Consider the following 21,581-nt stretch of genomic DNA (forward strand, 5'->3'; position numbering starts at 1 on the left):
CGTTCAATTACTTTCAGCACTAACACGCGCACACAATCGAGGGACACCAACTTCAACGAGCATCCTCGAGATCGAGAAAGCAGCCTGTCGCCGACCATTATCGGGGTACTCGTTTCGATTGCTAAGAGCGTTCTAGCAACAGCAACTTGAAGAACACCCTATATCACGCTTATTCGATTACTTCGATGATATTGCGCGAATGTGGATGCAAGCCATTGAACTTGATCTCAATAGTCGAGTGTGTTGCCGAGATATATTTGTATGAGATTGCAACTGGAGCACAAAGCTTTGTAATCTACATGACAGTAATGATACGAAAGTTGTATCTAAAACTAAAAAAAAAAAAAAAAATGTCCTTACATTTATCTCTAATGGTTTTCTCGAATAAACACACCGCATGATGATACTTAATTTCTCGACTACCGTCAGGCAATATCGCGATACTCTCGGATGTGATTTCTAAACGCACGCATACACGCATCTCCCGCCGGAATTCGCGCACAGGAAACGCTCGGCGTTGCAACGAGATGCGACTGTCCGAGTGAAAGTCGCGGAGAGAAAGGAAGATTTTTCATCGCCTAAGTATCGTAAAATGCAGCACGCGATTAATTTCTCACCGCCGTTAATGCCGCGAGACAAGAAAAATGACCGTTTTAATCCCAAGTCGCCAATTCTGAAGAGGTAAAAAAGTTTTTCATTATTTCTCTCCCTTTTTTATCGGTATATAATTTGAATTATATTATTGTGCGCGTCGTATGCTGTCATCGGCATGGAATTAGTGTTCAGTATAGAATTGTTTCTAACAAATCCGCTTTTTCAGCTTGCAAATCCGACCCTGCCCGGCTCCGTAAACCGTTGGGTAAGCGCACGAAATTATCACGACCATATAATTACGCGGCCCTTAAAATTCCGCGTTCGGTAGTCAGACGTCGAATTGGGTCGCTTGAAGATCTTTAGCAGGAAACAAGCCGTGCAATTGCGTCGATCGGCCCAAATTAATATTCTCTGGACGCCTTCGAACGGCCATTCTCTGCACTGTTTCCCAAAATAATTCGTATTCACGATACACTAATCTCGCGAACTCGCTAAATAGAACGTTAAATTCTGTAAGAAAATTGATGGAAAAATTACATCTTTTTATTAAATACCGATTTATCGAATTCTTTCAATTAGATATCCTTATTAAGTTTCCTCATTTCCCAAAAACCCTCCGCAACGCCCCAAAAATTTCCAATTTTCTTTATCCGGGCCCTTTAAAATAAATAAACGCTTGCACTTGCTGTGCCAAATATTATATGCCGAAAATATTTCGCGGACAATATTTCACAATCATTGTCAGATCTCATTGATCCCACTTAACTGTGATTATAAATTGCGTCTGCCGCAATTTTTTTCTTTAACTCAATTTAACCTCGTCTGCACAACCTAATATAAGTCCCGTTCATTCCAATTCGTCGAACTCAATCCGTTCTATTAATTTCATTTAATCCATCGCTTATTCGGTTATGCTTTCACATTCGTGATAGAGGTCGTGACATTGATCGTTGCGCTTCGAACGTGCTCTTCTGTTTCTTAACCCATAAGAGGGTTATCATCGAAAATAACGCGCAATTAATCGCATTTTTGCGTAAGAAAATTCCGCAACATTATCGCCGTCTGACTAAATATTTTTATTATTATATTCAGCCATAGAATAATTACATTACGATAATCAGAAATTATACACCGTTGCTATTCGTAGCGATAAGCGGTAACAAATTTTGGAAAAATCTTCTCTTCAGCCGTTAATTATATACTTAAAATACACAATACAGTGATTATCATTTTCATTATTAGCATCATTGTCCGCCCTATTATGCGTTTAATAGCTGACTAATAATTGTATCGCTTTTACTCACGCAACGAGTTTAGAACTCGATTCTCTGAGGACTAAGTGCACACTTAACCCGCTCGTAGCTGCGCTTAACCGAAATTGATTACCTCGCCATTGGTCTAAATCGTTCGCCAAAGTACAATCCCGAGGGTCTGATAGCTCTTACGAACGTAAAATGTCGTCCTTACGAGCGGTTAACGCTCGCCCGATAATCAAATGCATGCGAAGTAATAGATCCTGCCAGGCTCCTCTACGCCTTCGAGCACCCGAGCGACTCTTACATCATCCCGCGTTAATAGAATGCGCTCATTTGTGATGCAGGCAGACCGGCTGCTTTCATATTGCTGTCATCGAGAAAAACTTGTACATTTTTTTCATGATGACAGCAACTACCTTCTACGATACAACGTTGTACTTCATTGAATTATTTCGTGTCGAAAAACAAATCCCAATTCCACGATGTATAGCGCTTGATTTAGAATATTTTACACTCGAAACATAATATTTTTAATGCTTCGTAGTAGTTAAAACAAAAACGATATATTGTTGAAGTGCACTTGCATATTTGTTTACACAGTTTCAAAAATTAAAAATATTTGTTATTCTTTTTTTTTAATTTTGCATGTAAACAATGGTTTTTGCTCGCATATAACTTTCGATATTAATTAAAAACCATTTTTCAACAGATCAAATATCTCTTGAAATTGTTTGAAATTGTTTTTTTGAAACAAAAATCGTTACTTTTTTCACAGATATAATCCACTATTAGTATTTTCACTAATTTATGCGGAAAAACTGGGAAATAAATATTGAAACAGGCAATTTATAATATTTCAAAGCAATAAAATAATATTTAATATAATGTCGAAGCAGTAAAATAATACGATTGAAGCGATGAAATAGCGGTGCACATTTTTCTACGCCGGAAGAACGAAAGTGACGAAGTGTTTATTATATCGAGTTTTTACTTTCGTTAATTACAACGTAGTTTAAAGAGCAGCCTCGAGCAACATTACTCCCGTACTCTTGACCCTGACTGTCTCCGAGTCACCCACTTTCCCACTTTAGCACTTGGGACTTACGACACCAGTCTGTACGAAATTCGAGCGTCGCTACTATTTTGGAACCTGTCGCAATCTATTTTTGTTAGTACGAGAGAAGGAAAGAAAGAAGAGAGAAAGAGAGAGGGAAAAAGAAGGGAGTGAAAGAGAGTGAAAGAAAACTAAAATACGGATCGACTTATCTCAAGAAAATTCTCGAAACTTGATTTATACCGCCGTCAAATGAAAAGTGTTCGTATAAATCACGTAAAAATAGAATAAATTATTTTACTGTTAAACCGATTTACAGCTACAAAAGATTACATTATTTATTTTTATATTCTTTCGACTATCGTAAGAATTGCAGCTTAGTATAAAAGATAATAAATTTCTACAGGAAAATTAAAAAAAATGTTCAAGATTAAGAGTTGACAGGTGTTGACTGAAAGTTGAATATAAAAAATCAAGCGTTGAATATTAAAAATTGGAATCATTGATCAATCGAGAATTAAACGCTCGACGTTCGAAATCAAGATCGCGCATACATTATGCGTGTATTCGGAATAATCGCCAGAGAAGAGGATATCGTACGTCTTAGCATGTATTATAAGTGCCGTTGTCGCGTAATTAAATCAACTCGACCGCAACGATTATACCCGTCACTGTCTGTCAGCATGTCCATAACGGCGAAATGTTCTAATCGTGTTACAGTCGTTACCATGACAAGGAAGGAATTCACGGCGAGAAAGAGGGGAGAAAAAAAGAAGAGAAGAAGAAACCAGCACACTCTCTCTCTACGAGCATGCTCCAAGCAGAATTTTCTCCTCGCGAAAATTCTCCGGATCGTTAAGGAGACGCGAACGACCGCGTGCATCTTCCTTCTCCCTCTTTGCCGTTCCTGCGGGAAGAAGGAACGGTGACCCGGAAATTCCGACATGCTGAAATGGATATTGGACATATTTCTCCAAAAAGAGCTGGAGCGAGCCTGGTCGATGAGAAATTTTTCATTTCGACAGACCGCGTCATAATATTATACGCGATTCTATACCGGAAGTCGGACGTGAATTTGCATTCGAAATAAGTATGCGTCAAAGGAGGGTCAGATTTGGTTAAAACAGCATTTCGTGTCCGTAAACACTCAACTTTCAAGGTTCGCTTTTTTTGCTCGGCTGTTTATCGTTTTCAGCTTTGCATATTTCGGAACTATTTTACACGCTTCTAATGTTATTTGGTTAAATAAAAAAAGTTTTCAAATTTCATGCTTCAATCGAGGGCATTGCTCATTTCCGTAATAATCACAAAATCGGTAATATGTGATATTGGAAGTTATTCCAATTTCGGAACTAATATCAAGGTGGTGGAATATACATGCATAATTCAATTCCCTAATCTCTGTTCAATCACAGTTCTGCAAGAACCAGATTATTTCGAATTGAAAATCATGAGATTATTATCTACAACCCTGCGGGAATCGCGTAATAACGTCCTTGAATTTATTATTCGATCGATATTTCTAGAATTGGTCATGCACGAGTCAGTTATTCGTCGTATTTAGTATAAAGGATCTGTTGGGTACCTTAGACGCTGCGGGCGGTCTACGATCTTGAACATTTGATCGTTGAATATCTGAGAAAGGATCTGGAAACAACTTGGAATTTTCGGAATGCAGCGCAGCGGAACACGACAGTTGAATAAACGAGTAAAAAGCGACTGCTGCTTTTAATTGCTGCTTCTGCTCGGGTTTGAGCTATGTGTATTCAGTTATGCAAAATATCATTTTACGGCAAATCTCACTTGTTTCGCATAAATTTGCTTAAAATTTATTAATATACAATTATTTATAAAACATTTATTTTATTACTTATAAAACAAAAAATAATTATTATTGTTGAATTAAAGTGTTTGAGATTTGTCACATCTTTTGTCAACACACACACATTTCTCTCTATTAACTGAAAAATCTATTAAGAATTCAATTTGAAAAAAATTTCTTTATTATTCTATTCTATTGAAAAAGTGAAAAATAGATTTGTTGACTCAATGCTTAAATTATTTTTATTGTATGCCTGTGCTACGTATTGCATGAAATATATATATTCTGCACAGACTGCCGTTGCTCGGATTCTATTTGACAGAGATACGTATCATAGTCATTGACGCAGCCGCAAATTAGGAGCGTCGACGCGAAGCGATGATCGCGCCGGCAGCTGGTGAAATGACGCTCACACATAAAGAAGACATGCAATGTTCAATTTTCTTGCGAAAATTGCTTATCGAGCTATTTTACAGCACATTTGAGCAGTTATTTTTCCCATTTAATATTTCCCGAAGTGATATTACAGGCTGAATGCGATTGCGTAAGAACATTTATACGTACTGCGCTACTAATATTGTGAAATGAGCTATCAAACGGTGAGGAATATAAGCCGATAATGTAGCCAGTTTCCTGGTAAGAAAATCGGATTTCAAAGCACGTGCGACGATAATAATAGCATCATCGCCTGTTACTTCGCGATTTCTGCATTTAAAGCGTTAACGATAATGGAAGATAATAAGGGAGGCCCTCGGGGAGTCTTAAAATTTCCACAGCGATATGTATCAAAATACAATAGAATAATTCTATTAAATACAAACAGGAATAATAATTTGTATGATCTCGCATACATCGACACGTACAGTCGGCGCCAGAATGGTAAAAATCTTTTTTGTTTAGCAACCCCTTGCAAAGTGATAACAATAGTTGGCGAAATGCTAAGTGTATTAATTGCAGTAATGTACTCGTCCAACCTGAGGCATTGTATTAACGCTTCTCAAGCGATTATTATTACTTCCGATTTACATTGAGATAAATCTGTAAAAGTTACCGTACACACCAAGTGTGTAATCATTCTGGTATTGTGTAAATTATTGCAATTATCGGCAACATTCCGCGCGAACAGAATCGACCGCGAATGTCGGCACAACTGTGCGATATACACGCCCACGTAGCACGCGCGCGACCACCGATCGCGGCCCGGTATGGTTAACACTGACACAGAGACAGAGAGCAGGGTGGATGATTCGGCAAGCGAGGCAGCTGGTAGCGATAGGGGGGAAAAAAAAGGGGGAATAAAGAGAGGCCGACAAAGGCAGGAACGCGATTGTATTCTTCTCGCGAGAGAGGAGTGCTTCGTCGATTGTAGGTTAGAAATGCAGGGGAAAAATGCAGGGCAGAGATGCCAATGAAAATTCAATTGATTGAAATTATCAGCCGTTTCGTTAGCGCACGCTGCTCGCAGTTTAATTGGCTTTCGGTTTACTTGATGGAAAATAGAAGTAGAAAAAAAAAACTTGGGTCAATTTATCAATTGTTTACGGACGACCATCATGGTGTTACTGTACGATTGCACTCACCTCCTCGAGGGACGTGATGGTTTGCCTACACTGTGGCATTCGTGAGACGAAGGTGGATGTGGTGGGCGAGTTGTAGTCCTCCCGCGTCTCTTCGACGAACTCGCTCACGGCGATTAGGCCCGGCATCTTCTCTCTCACTTTCTTGTTTTCCGTCAGTTGTTCCTTCTCCCGCCACCCACCTCACCCCTCCGCGCGCCCAGCTGCAACCGAGGCTGTCCCTTCGGCGGATCACTTCTCGTCGCCGCGTTTCCTCCTCGCTTCGTCGTCGTCGTCGTCGTCGGCGCACTTCACACTCCGCGGACACCGCTCACTTCATTCGTCGTCTCTCACCATAAAATTCCGCGGAACACCCGCCTCTCCTATCCGCATACGCCGTTTCCCGTGACGCACGGTACAAACGTCGTCCCGGTGCGACGGTGACAGAGAGCGAGAAAGACGGTGCGTGTAGCACGCGGAAAAGAGAGAATGCGCGAGGAAGACGGAGAAAGCAGTGAATGACAAGGGAGCGAGAAAGTGAGACGGAAGGACAGACGGCAGATTCGCGCAGCGTGTCCGACAGGCACCACCTCAGCGTGTTCGCGCAGAGACACTCGCGAGACCGGCGTGATTATTTTCGCGACATAGCCGCGGCGACCCACCAGCCGTCGCGAGGACGCATAGCAGTAGCAGCAGCAGCTAGCTCTCTTTCTCGACGGAGAGCGCGGGTCACCACGCATACGTGCATGCGCGCGAACGGACGGGACCGACACACAAACGTTCACTACGTACACAAACACGTATAAATACACGAGCGCACTGAGCGAGCATACGCGCGCGCGCGTACGCAGCTGCGTCCGCGAGATGCTCCTTCACACTCCAATCTCGCACCTAATCGCGCACAAACTACCGCCGCTGAATACTGCCAAGACGATCACAACCGCGACCAAAGTTGCACTAAGGCGGCGCTGCCAACGTGCGGACAACCAATCATCGTTCGCCATGAAATAAAGTATTTCTAGATCGAGGATAAAAACGAATGACGTTGGATGGCGATGACATAAAAAGCGGGAAATTTAAAAAGTGAGAATTTGTAATATCAATTTCTTAATGTAGTTAGATGAATATTGATATAGTCACAAGGTGAAGATAATATCTTAAATATTATCAATTAATAAAAACAAATGTCTTTTAAAAAAAAATAACAAGTACATAAATATAATAATACTTATATAAGCTTATATAATAATTATATTCGACAGTTTTCAGTAAACATTCAATAAATGTAATTATAGCGATAAAATCACAGTTGGATACAATAAAATACCAGAATTTTAGAGATTTATATGTTTTTAATTTTATTAAAGAAACATAAAAGAATATTAAATTACAATCGTCTCTTGAAGCTTAAGTTGTTTTTTGCTCTTAGCTTTAACTTGTGCAGCAATACGATCTAAATCTCTACGTCCTTGGCTGGTCAGTTTCCGTCCACCAACAGGTGCTTTCTCGATGAGTTTTAGTTGCTCCAAGCTCTGAAGTGCTTTGCGTGCGACACCACCCGCAGATCGGCAAAAGTGGCTGGGATGAGTGCCATTGCGTTTGCGTCCACCAAAGATCTTGGTGACTGCACCGACTCCAATTGGGCTACGAATGTAGATGTGACGCACCAAAGCAGCACAACGAATGTAATACCAATCAGGATCGTACGGCGCAAGTTCCTTAAATCTGGCTGACTTTACAATGTCCACCCATTCTGGCACACGCATTTTGCCAGTTCTAAAATATGCCAAGAGAGCATAATATAGAATTATGAAACATTTTTTATAACAGTAGTGCACATTTTTGGTACACGTAATCATATAAACACAGTCTGTATAAGATGAAACTTCTTATAAACAATAAAGTAACAAAGTACATATAAAAAAACAATATTTAGAAAGAAATCAAAGAAATAAGCGTAGCAAGAATTGAAATAACAATATATCGTGACATTTTAAGTGTTGCAACGTGTGGGAGATTTTAAGGTTAGATTCTCTCGCTCTTGTACATTTCGTACTCACTTTTTCAGGAAGGCAGCAAAGGCCTTCACGAATTTGTGTTGATCAACGTCCTTCAGTGTTACAGACGGCATCTAGAAAGAAAATCAGATTTAACAAAGTAGCTAACAACGTAAAACAACGTACACAAGCCACATGGGTGATGTACACGAATTAACATAACAATATTACTTTAAATTAAAAATTTTGACAATTGACATAAATTATAGAAGCCACTAAATCTACCGCATATATTTCGACATAAATTCTCGTACTTCGTTTACTAAAAACAACTTAATTTGCTACAATACTGTCAACACCACGCACCTTTGCAAGAATGCTAGCCGGAAAGAGCAAAGCCAAGATGGCGGCAAACCGTAAAGACTTGTAAAATGGCTCGACAGGAAGCAGTCATAAATTACGTGTCTCAAGATGGACAACCTCCACCTCAAAATGCGACATCTATGTGAAGATTACGTACTTATCATTCAACGACGACGTCTGAAGTCTGAAGCGATTCTCAAGCTCATTGACAGAAATGTTTTGTAATTCAATCAGTAGTTATCGTGTCATGATGCAAGAAATGGATATAGTTTACAAGAAGGTTATGTATCCTATGCGCGAGATAACTTTATCTCTGCTTCAGATACATGTTGCATAATGTTTCGTAATATATATATAGTGCGGGTTTACAGTATTTCGTATTGTCATCATCATTTTTTTCGTTGTGTCAGTGCGCGACGGTGCGCGACGTAAGGTGTGCAGCTGCAATATAAGACAACATGATTCGCAATCTCCGTCGCATAGTCTCGCCGATAGTTGTGCGGAGAGTTGGGACGCGCAACAATTACGCCATGATCGACGTTCTGACAGAGCGCGTGCCCTTTTCGAAGGACTTTCTGTTTCGCCAGGTAATTTGCCCAAAGGACGGCCCGCGCACGCCTGCGCCGGGACGCGATACGCCGCGGCGGCTGCTCGTAACGTCATCTAATGGATGACCATTCGCACTCATTCGGACGCGGCGTATTGCGATCCGACAATATGGAAGTGATTCACATTTTTTTTTCTGTGATCAATTATTTAAAGTAAAATACTTGTACGCAAATATGAAAGTTGTTAAACTAGAGAAACTAGAGAAGAATAACAATTTGGTATTTGGTTTTCTTCGTCAATCGATGCATATTGCAGCCCTTTCTTGCTCCAACTTTCGCAATATTTTTCTACAGAGTGATTTTGATCGCGGAAAGAACACAGCAAATAACCTATAAGATAGTTAATGTTCTATGAGGTAGTATAATAATTTTCATAACTTTGTGTTGATAATTTAGAAGGAATAAAAAAGGAAGTAAACAAGAAAGTAAAAAAGAATATTACATGAGTGTTGAAAAGCACAGATCTAAAGTCTGCTACTTTTAGCTGCATTTTTTTACGTTTACTACATTTAAAATGGAAGGAATATACATTTGTTATTTCGAAAAAAAAAGAAAACGTAGGAAAATACGGAAAAGTTTTACTAAAAGGAGCACATCTAAGGTCTGTTCTTTTTAGCTATATCTGCTGCATGTAAAACAAAGCAGGTCGATTTCAGGATTTCGAGGGATAAAGGAGTAAAGAAGGGTTTGTAGAAGTATATATAAAAATGCAACCAGATAGAAGAGTTAATATTTTACATTTGAATATAGATGTCAGAAAAAAAACTTGAAAATTGAATGATTTGACAAATTTGGAATAGATTTTTTTAAATAAAAATGTTATATAACTCGAATAAATTTATTTTGATTGGCTATTCGATGTGTTACACATCAAGTTACATTTATTTTTCAGCTCAATACTATTATTGCAATGAGTTTAATACAATAGCCTTTGAGCTGTGTAGCTTTCGTAGTACTCTGTTTCGACAAATATAAATAAACGTTGTTCCGTTTACCATTTTAACTAATGTTTGAGCGGAAATTTAATTTATCTGTCAAAAATTTGGACTTGTTTTATCTCGACATGAAATGCGAAATATTTATCATTGTTCTTGTAGCTTTAATATATATATCACAGATGAACGTTATATTCTAACAAAATTGAACATTAAAATAATAATTTGCAATAAATGTAAAGACTATCTATTTGAAAATTGCCAAATAAAATTAATTCACATTTGCTTCGTTAATCAATATTTATAATTGCATATTAGTTTAATAAAAAAATTATTACACAATATTATAAAAAAAACATTACGCTATTATATTTTCGTTGTTATTCGGTTTATGCTCAGCTAAGCGCATTTTGTTGAGCTCCAAGTTAGGATTGAGTAAAAACATAAATGAAATTCAATAAAAAAAATTATTATATATCCGAATTATATCCGAAAAAAACGGGTCAGTACTAACAGGATTAGTGAATGCTGCATGTTAACATCGTGGAAAAACACAAAAATGTTTTATTATACATATATTTCATGGAAATGGTTTTGCGCAGCCGAAAAAAACATATTTTCCGTTTCTTGTACGAGCTTGAAATTGAAAAAATTTCACACGTGATAAGATTCGAAATATATTAATCGCAATTAAAAATTATCGAATGCGAAGATATATGTTTAAGCTGACTGACTTATTTGTTATATTTCCACTTGAATATGTTTAGAATCGAAACGGATGTGCAAATATTATATTTTATATTATATCTGTGTGTAAATATTATGTATGTAAAGATGTTGGAAATAGATTCGCATTATCTTGTTTTGCATCATCTCTATTTTATCATGTTTACTCTCTCTTAATTAATCAGCTTTTCTTTAATGCATGCATATGTTTAATTTTGTTTGCAATTATAATGTAATCGAGAATATTATATTGCAAACTAATCAAAACTAACAATAAGTTATTATAAATTAATTTTATACATATTACGTTACAAAACAATTAATTGTTTAAATTTCCAGTTTTTTGATCCAGTATCCAGCACGTACACATATCTGCTGGCCGATATCAACGATAAGGAAGCGATTTTAATCGATCCGGTTATCGAATGGGCCGAGCGTGATAAAAAAATCATCGAGGAGTTAGGATTAATGTTGAAATACGCCCGTAAGTTGCCAACTGAACATCAGATTCATTATCTTGTGCATAAATATCGCGGTTTGCGAGAAATAACAAAAATTGAGACGTGAGAGAGAGACGCACAGATGAACCACCTAATATTTTATCTCATCCGATATTGTTTAATCGAAGATTGTATGTATGTATATATATATATGTATGTATGTATGTATGTATGTATGTATGTATGTATGTATGTATGTATGTATGTATGTATGTATGTATGTATGTATGTATGTATGTATGTATGTGTATATATATATATATATATATATATATATATATATATATATACTATTTCAGAACGAATATTCTAATTTGAAAATTTAACATAGATAACTATTATAAATAGATGCGATACTATTTCAGAACGAGTATTCTAAAGAATCTAATTTAATTTTAAAATTTAAGGTATAGATTAATAAAAGGTATGGATAAATTCCATATTTTAAATTTTAAAATTAAATTAGATTCTTTAGAATACTCGTTCTGAAATAGTATCGCATCTATTTATAATAGTTATCTATGTATTGAATTTTCAAATTTTGATTGGCATCAAAATTGACTACTTTTATTTATACTACTATATCAAATATGACAACTTCGCGTTAATCATTCTTATATTAGTTTTAAAGGAATATTAGAACATCACGATAATTCTCTCAAGATTCGACTTGTGCCACTTTCAAAATATATGATTTTTATAGAATATTAATGTGTTCGAGCTATTATCAGTATATCAGAAATATGGATTTTGGTCTATCACATATATAAAATTTTGGAAAGACTTAAATATTAAACTTTACATAGTGACGTTTATTCCTGAGATGTTAGCTCTGGTAACTCGCAAAATACCGTATTGATATTGACAGCTCTGTTTCTACAACGTTATATCTGACTTATATTTTTCCAATACGCCGTATTTTTAGATTTCACATAATTTTGAGATAATTCTTTAAAATTGGGTGACATTTTTTAACAGCGTCGGCTGAAGTATAATTTAATATATGCAGACTGTGTTACTTATTTAAACTTCGAACGGCAAAGGTATTTAAAGGCTTATTAAAAAAAAACCAGGATTAAACACATTTTTCATTAATCTTTAATTATTTCGCATTGACTCACAAATTGTCACAAAAATAATTATTCACGTAAATTAATAATATTATGAAACAAGAAGACCATTGATTACAAAACCGGGTCTGGAGTGAGGGTTTCAGACACCCTCCCTTCGAGGGTTAATTATGAAGCATTTAACATCAATATTACGCAAGATCAATTATTCCGAATGCGATATTACAAGTGCAATGACCTATTGTTTATTGACGCTGTCCGTAAAACGTTTGAATCGATAACTAATTAATTACAAGCTCTAATTAACAACAAAATGTATTATCTTACTACCGCCGTTGCCCGATACCGCTGGCAATGTACTTGTCGGCAATTACGCGATGTCCCGCGATGTGATTTACGAGTTGAGCGTAGAATTATATTGCGAACTATCCTACTAACCGACCAATATTTGCCGAACTTCATAATGAATTGGCATGCAATCCCGCCGTGCCGCGAGGGGCGGCTCGCGAGCCTTGCCGCATAGTTTCACCATTGTTCCGCAGCTTAACACGGCCGTGGACCATAAACCCGGTGAGAGTGTGCCTGGGCATATCGTCGAACTTTGCCAATTTCGATAAAGAACTTTGACTTCGATCCGAATCGATTTCGACGGACGCCGTATAATTTTCGAGTGTATCGCGCGACGAGAGGCATTATTTCGCCGACAAATCGTGCTTATCGCGCGCGGGGGCGGATCTGTATGGAAATTAATGAAGTTTAACCCTTAACTAGAAGTACCCTCTCGCTCGGCTAATTTGCAGTGTGGATTTTCGAGGCCATGCTATGGAAACTTTTGCTATTAAAGATAAAAATTAAAAAAAAAAAAGGAAAAGATAATTTTGGAACGTTATAGAATTGAAGAATCACACATGTGCTAGTAAAATATTGGATATGAAAATAGAAATTATTTAATTTTTTGTCGTATTTTTATATAGTTTTTTTTATTTTTCTACGTAATTTTTCTATTTATTTATCTCTAAAGATAGAATATTTTTTTTAAATATCTGTTTTTAATTATTGTTTGTTCCCCGCTGACGCAGATGGTAGGATAATATTAGACTCTTCCGGCCGAAATTCGCGTCCTTAATGGCGAAGGGACTTCTAGTTCAGCAAGAAGGGACGAAGTTTACGGCGTCGTATATCAGGTTGCGAAAGAGTTAATAGGATTACCATATTACTTATTGCGCTATCAAACCGCAAAGTGGTTTTTGCTAGAGATCACTTTGGCTAAGTGGAACGTATGCACTTGTTTATACCGAGCTCTGCGCGTGCCAATTCTGTCCCGAACAAATGGACATTTCCATAATGCGCCTCTCTCTGTTTTCCAATAATGCAGACCCCATTAATGCCGTTCTACTTCTGTAAAACTGCGCGAATTACGCGTAATCCAGTCGTACAAAGGGCAAGACCGCTAATTAGATTAATAGATTTAATGTAATTTAATTGTTTCCAATAATTACCCGCGTACAATGTAGAAATATACAAGAGATCTCGGAATGTTGGACAGATTTTTTTTAATCGACATAAAAAATATCTCAGAAATTCTTCTAATTTATTAATGGATTTTCCATAAATCTTCATTCGCGTCACATCGTGACCTCCTTTTTTAATCTTCAGCGCTAAACAATTCCGCAACTATGATGTCTCCGCGCATTAAGATAACCGTATATCATCTTCCTTCCCCGCTGGCGAGATATCTATCGGTTCTGGGACGACCTGTAGCGCATTACGGAAGCGCGATACGGCGATGCGATCGCGATCCCGCGCGGACTCAGCGGCGCTTATCGATTATGCATTTACCAGTGCAACAATGACTAGCATCTTCGCTCAGCGGCAATCTTTCTCGCTGTTGCAGTGAACACGCACATGCACGCGGATCACATCACCGGCACCGGTCGATTGAAGTCGCTGCTGCCCAGCTGCAAATCCATGATATCGCACAGTAGCGGCGCCGAGGCGGATATACTTCTGCAGCCGTACGATCAGATCCGATTCGGCAGACATCATCTGAAAGTGCTTCCCACTCCGGGTCACACCGAAGGTCAGATACTTTCCTTAAACGGATTTTTTCTTGCGATTCCAGAATCGTTGTGGGGGTTTTTATTTCAGCACGACATTTGAACTTTATTACATTTTTTACACTTTTTAAGTACCTATTTTGGGGAATGTATCTTACATGAGGTCTTATTTTGTGCAACTTATCGATTTAAGACGGCAAGTTGAGAATAGCTTGCAAAATCGATATGAAGTTAGACACAGCGGAGGATAAATAACGCTATTTTTTTTTTTTTTTTTGGTGCGCGGTTTTTCTTTTTGCTTATTTTTTTCGTGCGGTAAAATATTATACCGTTGCCCATTTAGCTAGCATCCTACCATCGCCCATGTGTCAGCTACATGGAGTGGTAAAATAGAGCACAGCGCTGCCCTATAAAGGGCTAAGTGCATAGTGTATCATATTTGATACATACGTGGATTTCAACGTTTTCTCGACATGTTTCGCGAACTATTCTGCGTTACAATATACGTATATGATATATTATCTGTTGTCTTGTTGAGTCCACGCCATGAAAAATGAATTTTCGGATTTTTCATCTTTTCCATTTTCTTTAACGCTACTTTAATATTCATTTTGAACAGCAAATATTTCAATCCTCGACTTAAATTTTGATCCGAAAAAAAATTACTTCAAATCTAAAAATATACATTAATTTTTCACATTTTCCCCTTGACACCGTGCACAACGGTGCAGCTAACGATATTGTGTTTTATGAATCTTTGTAACGCATTTAATCCAGTTTAACGCAATTCTTAACGCGCTCGCTGCGTTCACACGATGAATACAGAATGCGATTTTCATGCAGCGCAGCGAAAGTTTCGGAATTGTAACACGAAAAGTTACGGAACAAGTAGTTCGCAACTCCGCGATATCGGGATGCATTTCTGCGCGATCGATCGCGTTCGCTCGGACTATTATTTTATTAATTGCGACGTCCCGAGAAAAGTGATGAAATACTTTCTTGCGAGGGCGGTGAGAGGCGGCGCTATTTTACACGTGGAAAAGATCAAGGATGTAATGCGCGTCTATCTCGGATACACATGCAAGGTCGAACTGATCAATCGTAATTCTAGTTATTAAGAAATCGTGTGCGACTAATTAACAATTACGTTTGGGAATATGTGTATCGCATATTATTAATAACTTTAAATTTTAAATGTGAAGAAGGATGATCAGTGAAGTTTATTTTGTGATTTTAATTTATAAATAATTAAATATTCTTTAAACTTTTCCATTATTATTATCATCTAATGTTGTATATATTATATTTCAATTATTTCGTATTGTTTATGTGCTTGTGCGCACATTTCAGTGACTAAACGCAAATTTTCTAGATTCCTTTACTTATTCAAAATATTTTTCCTAATTATTTCATTACATTTTCCCGAATAATTTTTTTATTAGAAATTTAATATTAACGTCTACCTTGTGTGCTTTACTCCGTGCGTATCATATTCTTATCTTTTCTTTTTTATTATCTTTGCACGCTCAGAAGAATTGTGCTGCGTTGTGTTCTGAATTCCGCACGCGTTTTGCGTGTGAATTAGAGTCTCTGGAGCGATTAATTTAAACTGTTCTCCATCCAGAAAACATTGTAGCTGCAATTTTTTTGTACTTTTTTTCAATGTACATGTTCTTAAATGCTAATATTCTTTGCCATCATCAAAAAAAAGAAGGAAGCCTTTGCTTATGCCGAGAAACTCTATGTACAGGGTGTACCAGAATTTACCGTCACTCAGCAAAAAATTTGCTTGAAATTATTTTGCTTGTTAACTTTTTTTGCATCAACTTTACATTTTTATAATTAATTCCGAAATTAGAATATTGAAAAAGTAAATTTTTCTAATACAATAAAAAATAACGTTTTATTATATTCATGCGCAGTCTTCAAGCGCAACTTGTTAAACTTTTTCGACATTTTCAATCTGTTTGGTATCTTTTGGCGATGAAACAATAGCTTTCTTCTTACGTTGACGTCATTTGTGGTATTTGATAGTTCTGGAACACTCTGTACGTACAGACGTGCATATACACTTATATCACTATTGGAGTTTGCACGACGGAACGGAATGAAAAAAAAAAAGATACTGTCATTCTTATCGATCGTGCCAGATTTGCTATTCGTCGCGATTCAATCGTTTGTCCAGGGAAAATCCTGGAGGCATCTAGCTATCTCGATATCGGGGTCCGCGCGACAGGCTCGATTTTTCGTGCCGAATAATCGAGCAAGCATTGAACATCTGGTTAGATATTCAATATTCATATCAGCTTTATTTCTGCACGTAAGACGAAGAAATGCATCACGATAAATGCGCCGCACATATTTCGCGAGAAAGCAAATATTTTGTAAAACAGATATGCGCGTTTGTGCGCCGCGCGTACATGGAGAATATACAAAGGCACAAGAATAATTCCAATAACGAAATACAGGACATTCCAAACCTTTTTATCAACTTAAATTTAACGACGGGATTAATAAGTAATTTTTAATATATTTGTTTTTGGATAAAAAATGCGTCGCGCATATTTCGCGAGAAAGCAAATATTTTATAAAACAAATATGAGTTTGTATGAAGAATATACAAAGGCACAAGAATAATTCCAATTGCGAAGTGCAAGACATTTCGCAATTGGAGTCTTTTCATCAACGTAAATTCAATAACAGGATTAATAAGTGATTTTTATATTTATTTTTGGGTAAAAAACGTGGAGCTCAGAAGATATTTATTGTTCTGATGTTTTATTAATAAATCAACCGATACTAGAATTTTTCGATAAGTGTGCGTAATAAAATTAATATAATTATATATATTGCGTAGTCATCAGCGCTGACGCAAATATTGAAATTTAGTTTTTATAAAATTACTAAGAAAATAGTTATTATATGTTTGTGCGAGAAATTCAATGCACAAATTACGCAAATGTTCTAATTATTTCACTTGATTTCTGAATCATCTTTATATTCGTCGGAACACAAATCATGGTTTTCGTGTCAGGTACAGCTATTCGCCTCATTCGACATTTTTCGAGCGCGCGTAATATATCTGTTCGCAGTTTTTCTTTCTTCTTTTCCGTTTTTTTTTCCCCTCTTTTTTCGCCGAACGCGATATTGCACGCAAATAGGATGAACGAGCTGACGAACGAGAACTCAATTTATCGTACCAGCCGATTACGAGAAGCGGAGAGATAAATATATTCGGTTCGAAAAGCGACGCGATGCCTGCCGGATGGCGGTCGCGTGAAGCGAAGCACGATATCGTAAATATTCCATCTGATACTTTTCGCAGGTTGCGTCACGTACGTTTGCGATGAGCAGGCAATCGCGTTCACGGGCGATGCACTCTTGATACGGGGATGCGGCAGAACTGATTTTCAGGTAAGTCCAGTCGGAAAGCTCGCCGAAAAAGTGGCATATCTTTGCGGTTTTACACGCGGTTACCGCACGTGATCCGCATTTATTTCGCACGTGTGTGTCTTTAAACGGAAAAATGATCGCAAGCGATACTTTTCTCGTTTTGAGAAGTGAAAAATTTGTGACAATATATTTAAAACAAAATCAGACTCGCAGCATTTCTCCACCGTTAAAGAAAAATTACACGAAGTGAGAAGAAGGAAAACATTTGCATAAAAAAATAATTAAGTTGTCAAATAATTAAATCGTCTTGATACATTGATTTATTATTACCGCCGTTATTCTGTTCGATGGCTCGTTTGTGGAAGCCGTAAATAAAACCTGACCAGCAAATGAAACTCGCAATTAGGCGGCTATGTTCGGCCAGTGAATGTATAGTGAGAATGGCTTCACGAAGTTTCCTCGTAAAATTGGGAACCGCATTCATTCTTTTCTGCGGAGAATATTTGCAATCTCCTGCATGCAGTTAATATTGTATGCACACTTTTATTTTTCTTGCCATTTTTCATCAGCGACACTTCAAGATGTGCCGAATATACAGGGTGTGCTGGAAATATCGCAGTTTTTTTCCGGGGAGATTATTTAACTAATTTGCATTTTTTTCCTAACGAAAATGAAAAGACGCAATTGTATGCTTTTCATTTAATTTTATATAAGACTTTAACTAGATTTCGGCCTGAAGTTTGATTATGAAAATTTAATATAAAAACTTGAAAATTTGAGAAAAATTGTGGAGTGCAAATTTTTGGGGTAGCTGCAAGCATTTGTCGAAAGAAAGATTCAAGCGTGAAAAGCGTGTGATAATTCCGGAAACACACTGTATGAACGACAAATTGCACGTGACTCATGAAAATCTTTTCGGATTGATCAAAAGCCTCACTCACGAATTCATTGGTTCATGCTTTAATTCCCGCCGATAAGACCCGATTGCGTCTCTTTCAATGTAGTCGGACAGTCGCTTAATCAAAACAAACGGTCTTTTTTTTAACCGGAAATGGCATTCTCCATCCGTCACCGATATAATTGCCGTATGTTGATAAATGACATTTTGTCATAACTAATCGGCGATCGATGCCGATGCGGAGAATAGACGCGGACGTCGGCGGTGGCATCCTGAATTCTCGTCGGGACGTCGACGGCCGCGCGCAATAACATTTTCCCACCGTGTCGCACGTAGTACAAGTAAACGTCGATATATCATCCAGAATATGAAAGACTCCTTCTCCGCAGCTCGCGTGATGAATAGCCGTCCGTCATCGTGCGCGACCGCGCGCCGGTGCATTTTATAAACGCGCCGCGACTTTTTCTTTCTCGAAAGCTCGGTTAAACGACCTTTTAACGGAGGAGCGCGACCGCAATTATTATTTTTACACGTGACACATTAAACAGACAATCCGCTTTGCTGCTTGACAATAATTAGAATTAATAATTGAAACTGATTTCATCCCGGCGGGTTATAATTTCAGCAAAACAAACGAGAAAGATTTATCGCGTTCGTTTGAAATGCATTGAGATTAACGTCGGAATTTCATCAGCGAATTGCATCGATTAAATTTTAATGCGGAATCACGCGCATTATCAATGTTATTTAGTAATTACGGTTTATCGTGCACTTTTGCCTCCTAATCGCGTTCAGCTTCGTGACATAATTTGCTCAAATCGCTGCACTCGTCTGCGCAGGGCGGATCCGCCGCAGTCCTGTACAAATCTGTGCACGAGAAGATTTTCACGCTGCCGCGAAATTACCGGCTGTACCCGGCGCACGATTACAATGGCAGAACCGTCACCACCGTGGCCGAGGAGAAGGCTCTTAATCCCAGATTGTCCAAGTCGCTGGAGCAGTTCGTCGAAATTATGAACAACCTCAACCTGCCTTATCCCAAGATGATCGGTGAGTTTGCCCGCAACGTTGCCTGTGTTTTTTTATTTTATTACTTTATATCGCATTGATGTGACTGTAGATGTGTAAAATTTATATCAGATGGTTCAACGAGATGTATCAATTGAATTCGAAGGGCCGAATCGGTTAAATCGATATCTATCGCGTCTTTCGCGTTAATTATTCGACTTCTCTAATGAAATTCTCTCGGAATTCGATTCGTTGGAAAATCCTAAAGGTCTTAGGCCACTGCATTGTGGTTTCGAAACGATACAAAGCCCTTGATAGTAATCGGAAATAATTAATGTACCGATGGGGTTGTTGCGCTATCTGCCGAGTGTTACCGAAATGGCTCTCTCGAAGAAGCTCGGTGGCTGCACGGGTCCCATCGGGATTCGCATTTCATTTTTGGGGTTGCGCTCGCTTTGCCGCTATCAGGTCGATCCACTGATAAGTTAATAGCCGTCTTTGGGGGGCGTTACGGTGTCGTCGTCCTAGGTACAGTCGAGGAACTGAATGCTGAGTCGACGCGAGGATCGCATCGATCGAGCGGCCACGGCACTCGATCACGTAACTCTTCCTTACGTGTGAAAAGTGAAAACTCCTCGAATTGTCGCAAATTTTACGGAAATCGCGAACGCATGACTTTTTTTCCCCCGACGAAATCTGATTGCATGAGATGTGAAACGCCGCAAAGCGCAAATTCGGAGAAAAAGTTCGCCGACAGTCGTGTGATTGATGCAGAAGGAAAGAGAATCTCTTGTAAAGGATAAGTGAATTAAGTAAGGAATCCATTTCCGGAAGCTACGAATTTCGAATGTTCGATATCAGAAATTGGTTTAAGGATATTCGATTTCTTCCCGCTCCTCTTTTCACCTCTAATTTAATTTTCTCACGCGATGCGATCGGGAATCGAGAAAAAATTGATGGACATAATTTTACGGAGAAGGAACTATTGGCAGCTACTGTGTCGGCTTCGCATAATTCTCACACGGCGCGCCTAAATATTAGACGAGCAGAGACGCCGTTACATCCTGTCGTTGAAGCGAAAGGAGATCGATAAAATTGCCAACTTGCATCTCCTGTCGCATGCTGAATAAATGAGCTCTTTATCTCACAAGTGGTTCGACTCAAGTTTCGAAAATTCAATTGAAATGGAAATATTAATATTCTAAGAGAACGTGTCAAAATTGATTGCCGCGAGTGGTAAAAAATAATTATTACACGGAATAAAAATGAATTATAGAATTGGCGATTATTGGTTCAATTAATTTATATTGAGAATAAAATTAATTGAGAATTCGCGGAAATAGATATATTTCCGCATTAGACTCATGCCAGTTTTGCAATGAAGAGCTCCACAAATGTAATATGATAACGTTGTTTCAGACAAAGCTGTACCGGCCAACAAAGTTTGCGGCTTGTACGAGATTGAAGAAAAAAAGAGCGAACTGTGAAAAAAAATTATTGTCAACCAATGCAATAACACGCCAGTATTGTAGTTTTATTCACTTTGCTCCTGGTGGAAATAACGTGCGATGTCCCAGTTAATGTTTATATACGAATTATGTGATTATTCTCGATTCAGTGCATTTCATCATTCGATGATTACGGTATTATTAACGTTAGATGGAGAATGATCATATATCTTGTGACTGTTACAGAGTATTCAAGAGTAAATAAAATCCGTTTGATACTATTATGATATAAAATA

At 37.8% G+C, this 21,581-nt stretch overlaps 3 protein-coding genes across 5 annotated transcripts in view; 1 reads left to right on the top strand and 2 right to left on the bottom strand.

Moving 5' to 3' along the window:
- The window catches only part of Asap (ArfGAP domain of ASAP), a 47,219-nt gene extending 39,819 nt beyond the window's left edge, over positions 1 to 7,400 (bottom strand). Inside the window, exon 1 of one of the 3 annotated variants that reach the window (XM_012374459.2) lies at positions 6,307 to 7,400. In XM_012374459.2, the coding sequence (XP_012229882.1) occupies positions 6,307 to 6,432 (126 nt within the window). In that variant the 5' untranslated portion in view covers positions 6,433 to 7,400. The remainder of the gene's footprint in view (positions 1 to 6,306) is intronic. The other 2 variants (XM_012374456.2, XM_012374458.2) reach the window with 2 other exon arrangements.
- A 214-nt stretch (positions 7,401 to 7,614) lies between these two features.
- Positions 7,615 to 8,782, bottom strand: RpS19a (Ribosomal protein S19a). Its single transcript, XM_012374618.2, has 3 exons — positions 8,646 to 8,782; positions 8,343 to 8,413; positions 7,615 to 8,058 (listed from the first exon to the last, which is right to left on the bottom strand). The coding sequence occupies exons 2-3, from the start codon at positions 8,411 to 8,413 to the stop codon at positions 7,665 to 7,667; spliced, it is 465 nt and encodes a 154-aa protein (XP_012230041.1). The 5' UTR covers positions 8,646 to 8,782; the 3' UTR covers positions 7,615 to 7,664.
- LOC105676593 (persulfide dioxygenase ETHE1, mitochondrial) lies at positions 8,768 to 21,581 on the top strand. The gene is made up of 6 exons (XM_012374617.2): positions 8,768 to 9,229; positions 11,251 to 11,395; positions 14,376 to 14,561; positions 17,864 to 17,952; positions 19,669 to 19,879; positions 21,257 to 21,581. Exons 1-6 carry the CDS (start codon positions 9,101 to 9,103, stop codon positions 21,322 to 21,324), a joined length of 828 nt encoding a protein of 275 aa, XP_012230040.1. The 5' UTR covers positions 8,768 to 9,100; the 3' UTR covers positions 21,325 to 21,581.

The sequence above is a fragment of the Linepithema humile genome, chromosome 3 (assembly GCF_040581485.1).
Source record: "Linepithema humile isolate Giens D197 chromosome 3, Lhum_UNIL_v1.0, whole genome shotgun sequence".
NCBI lineage: Eukaryota > Metazoa > Arthropoda > Insecta > Hymenoptera > Formicidae > Linepithema > Linepithema humile.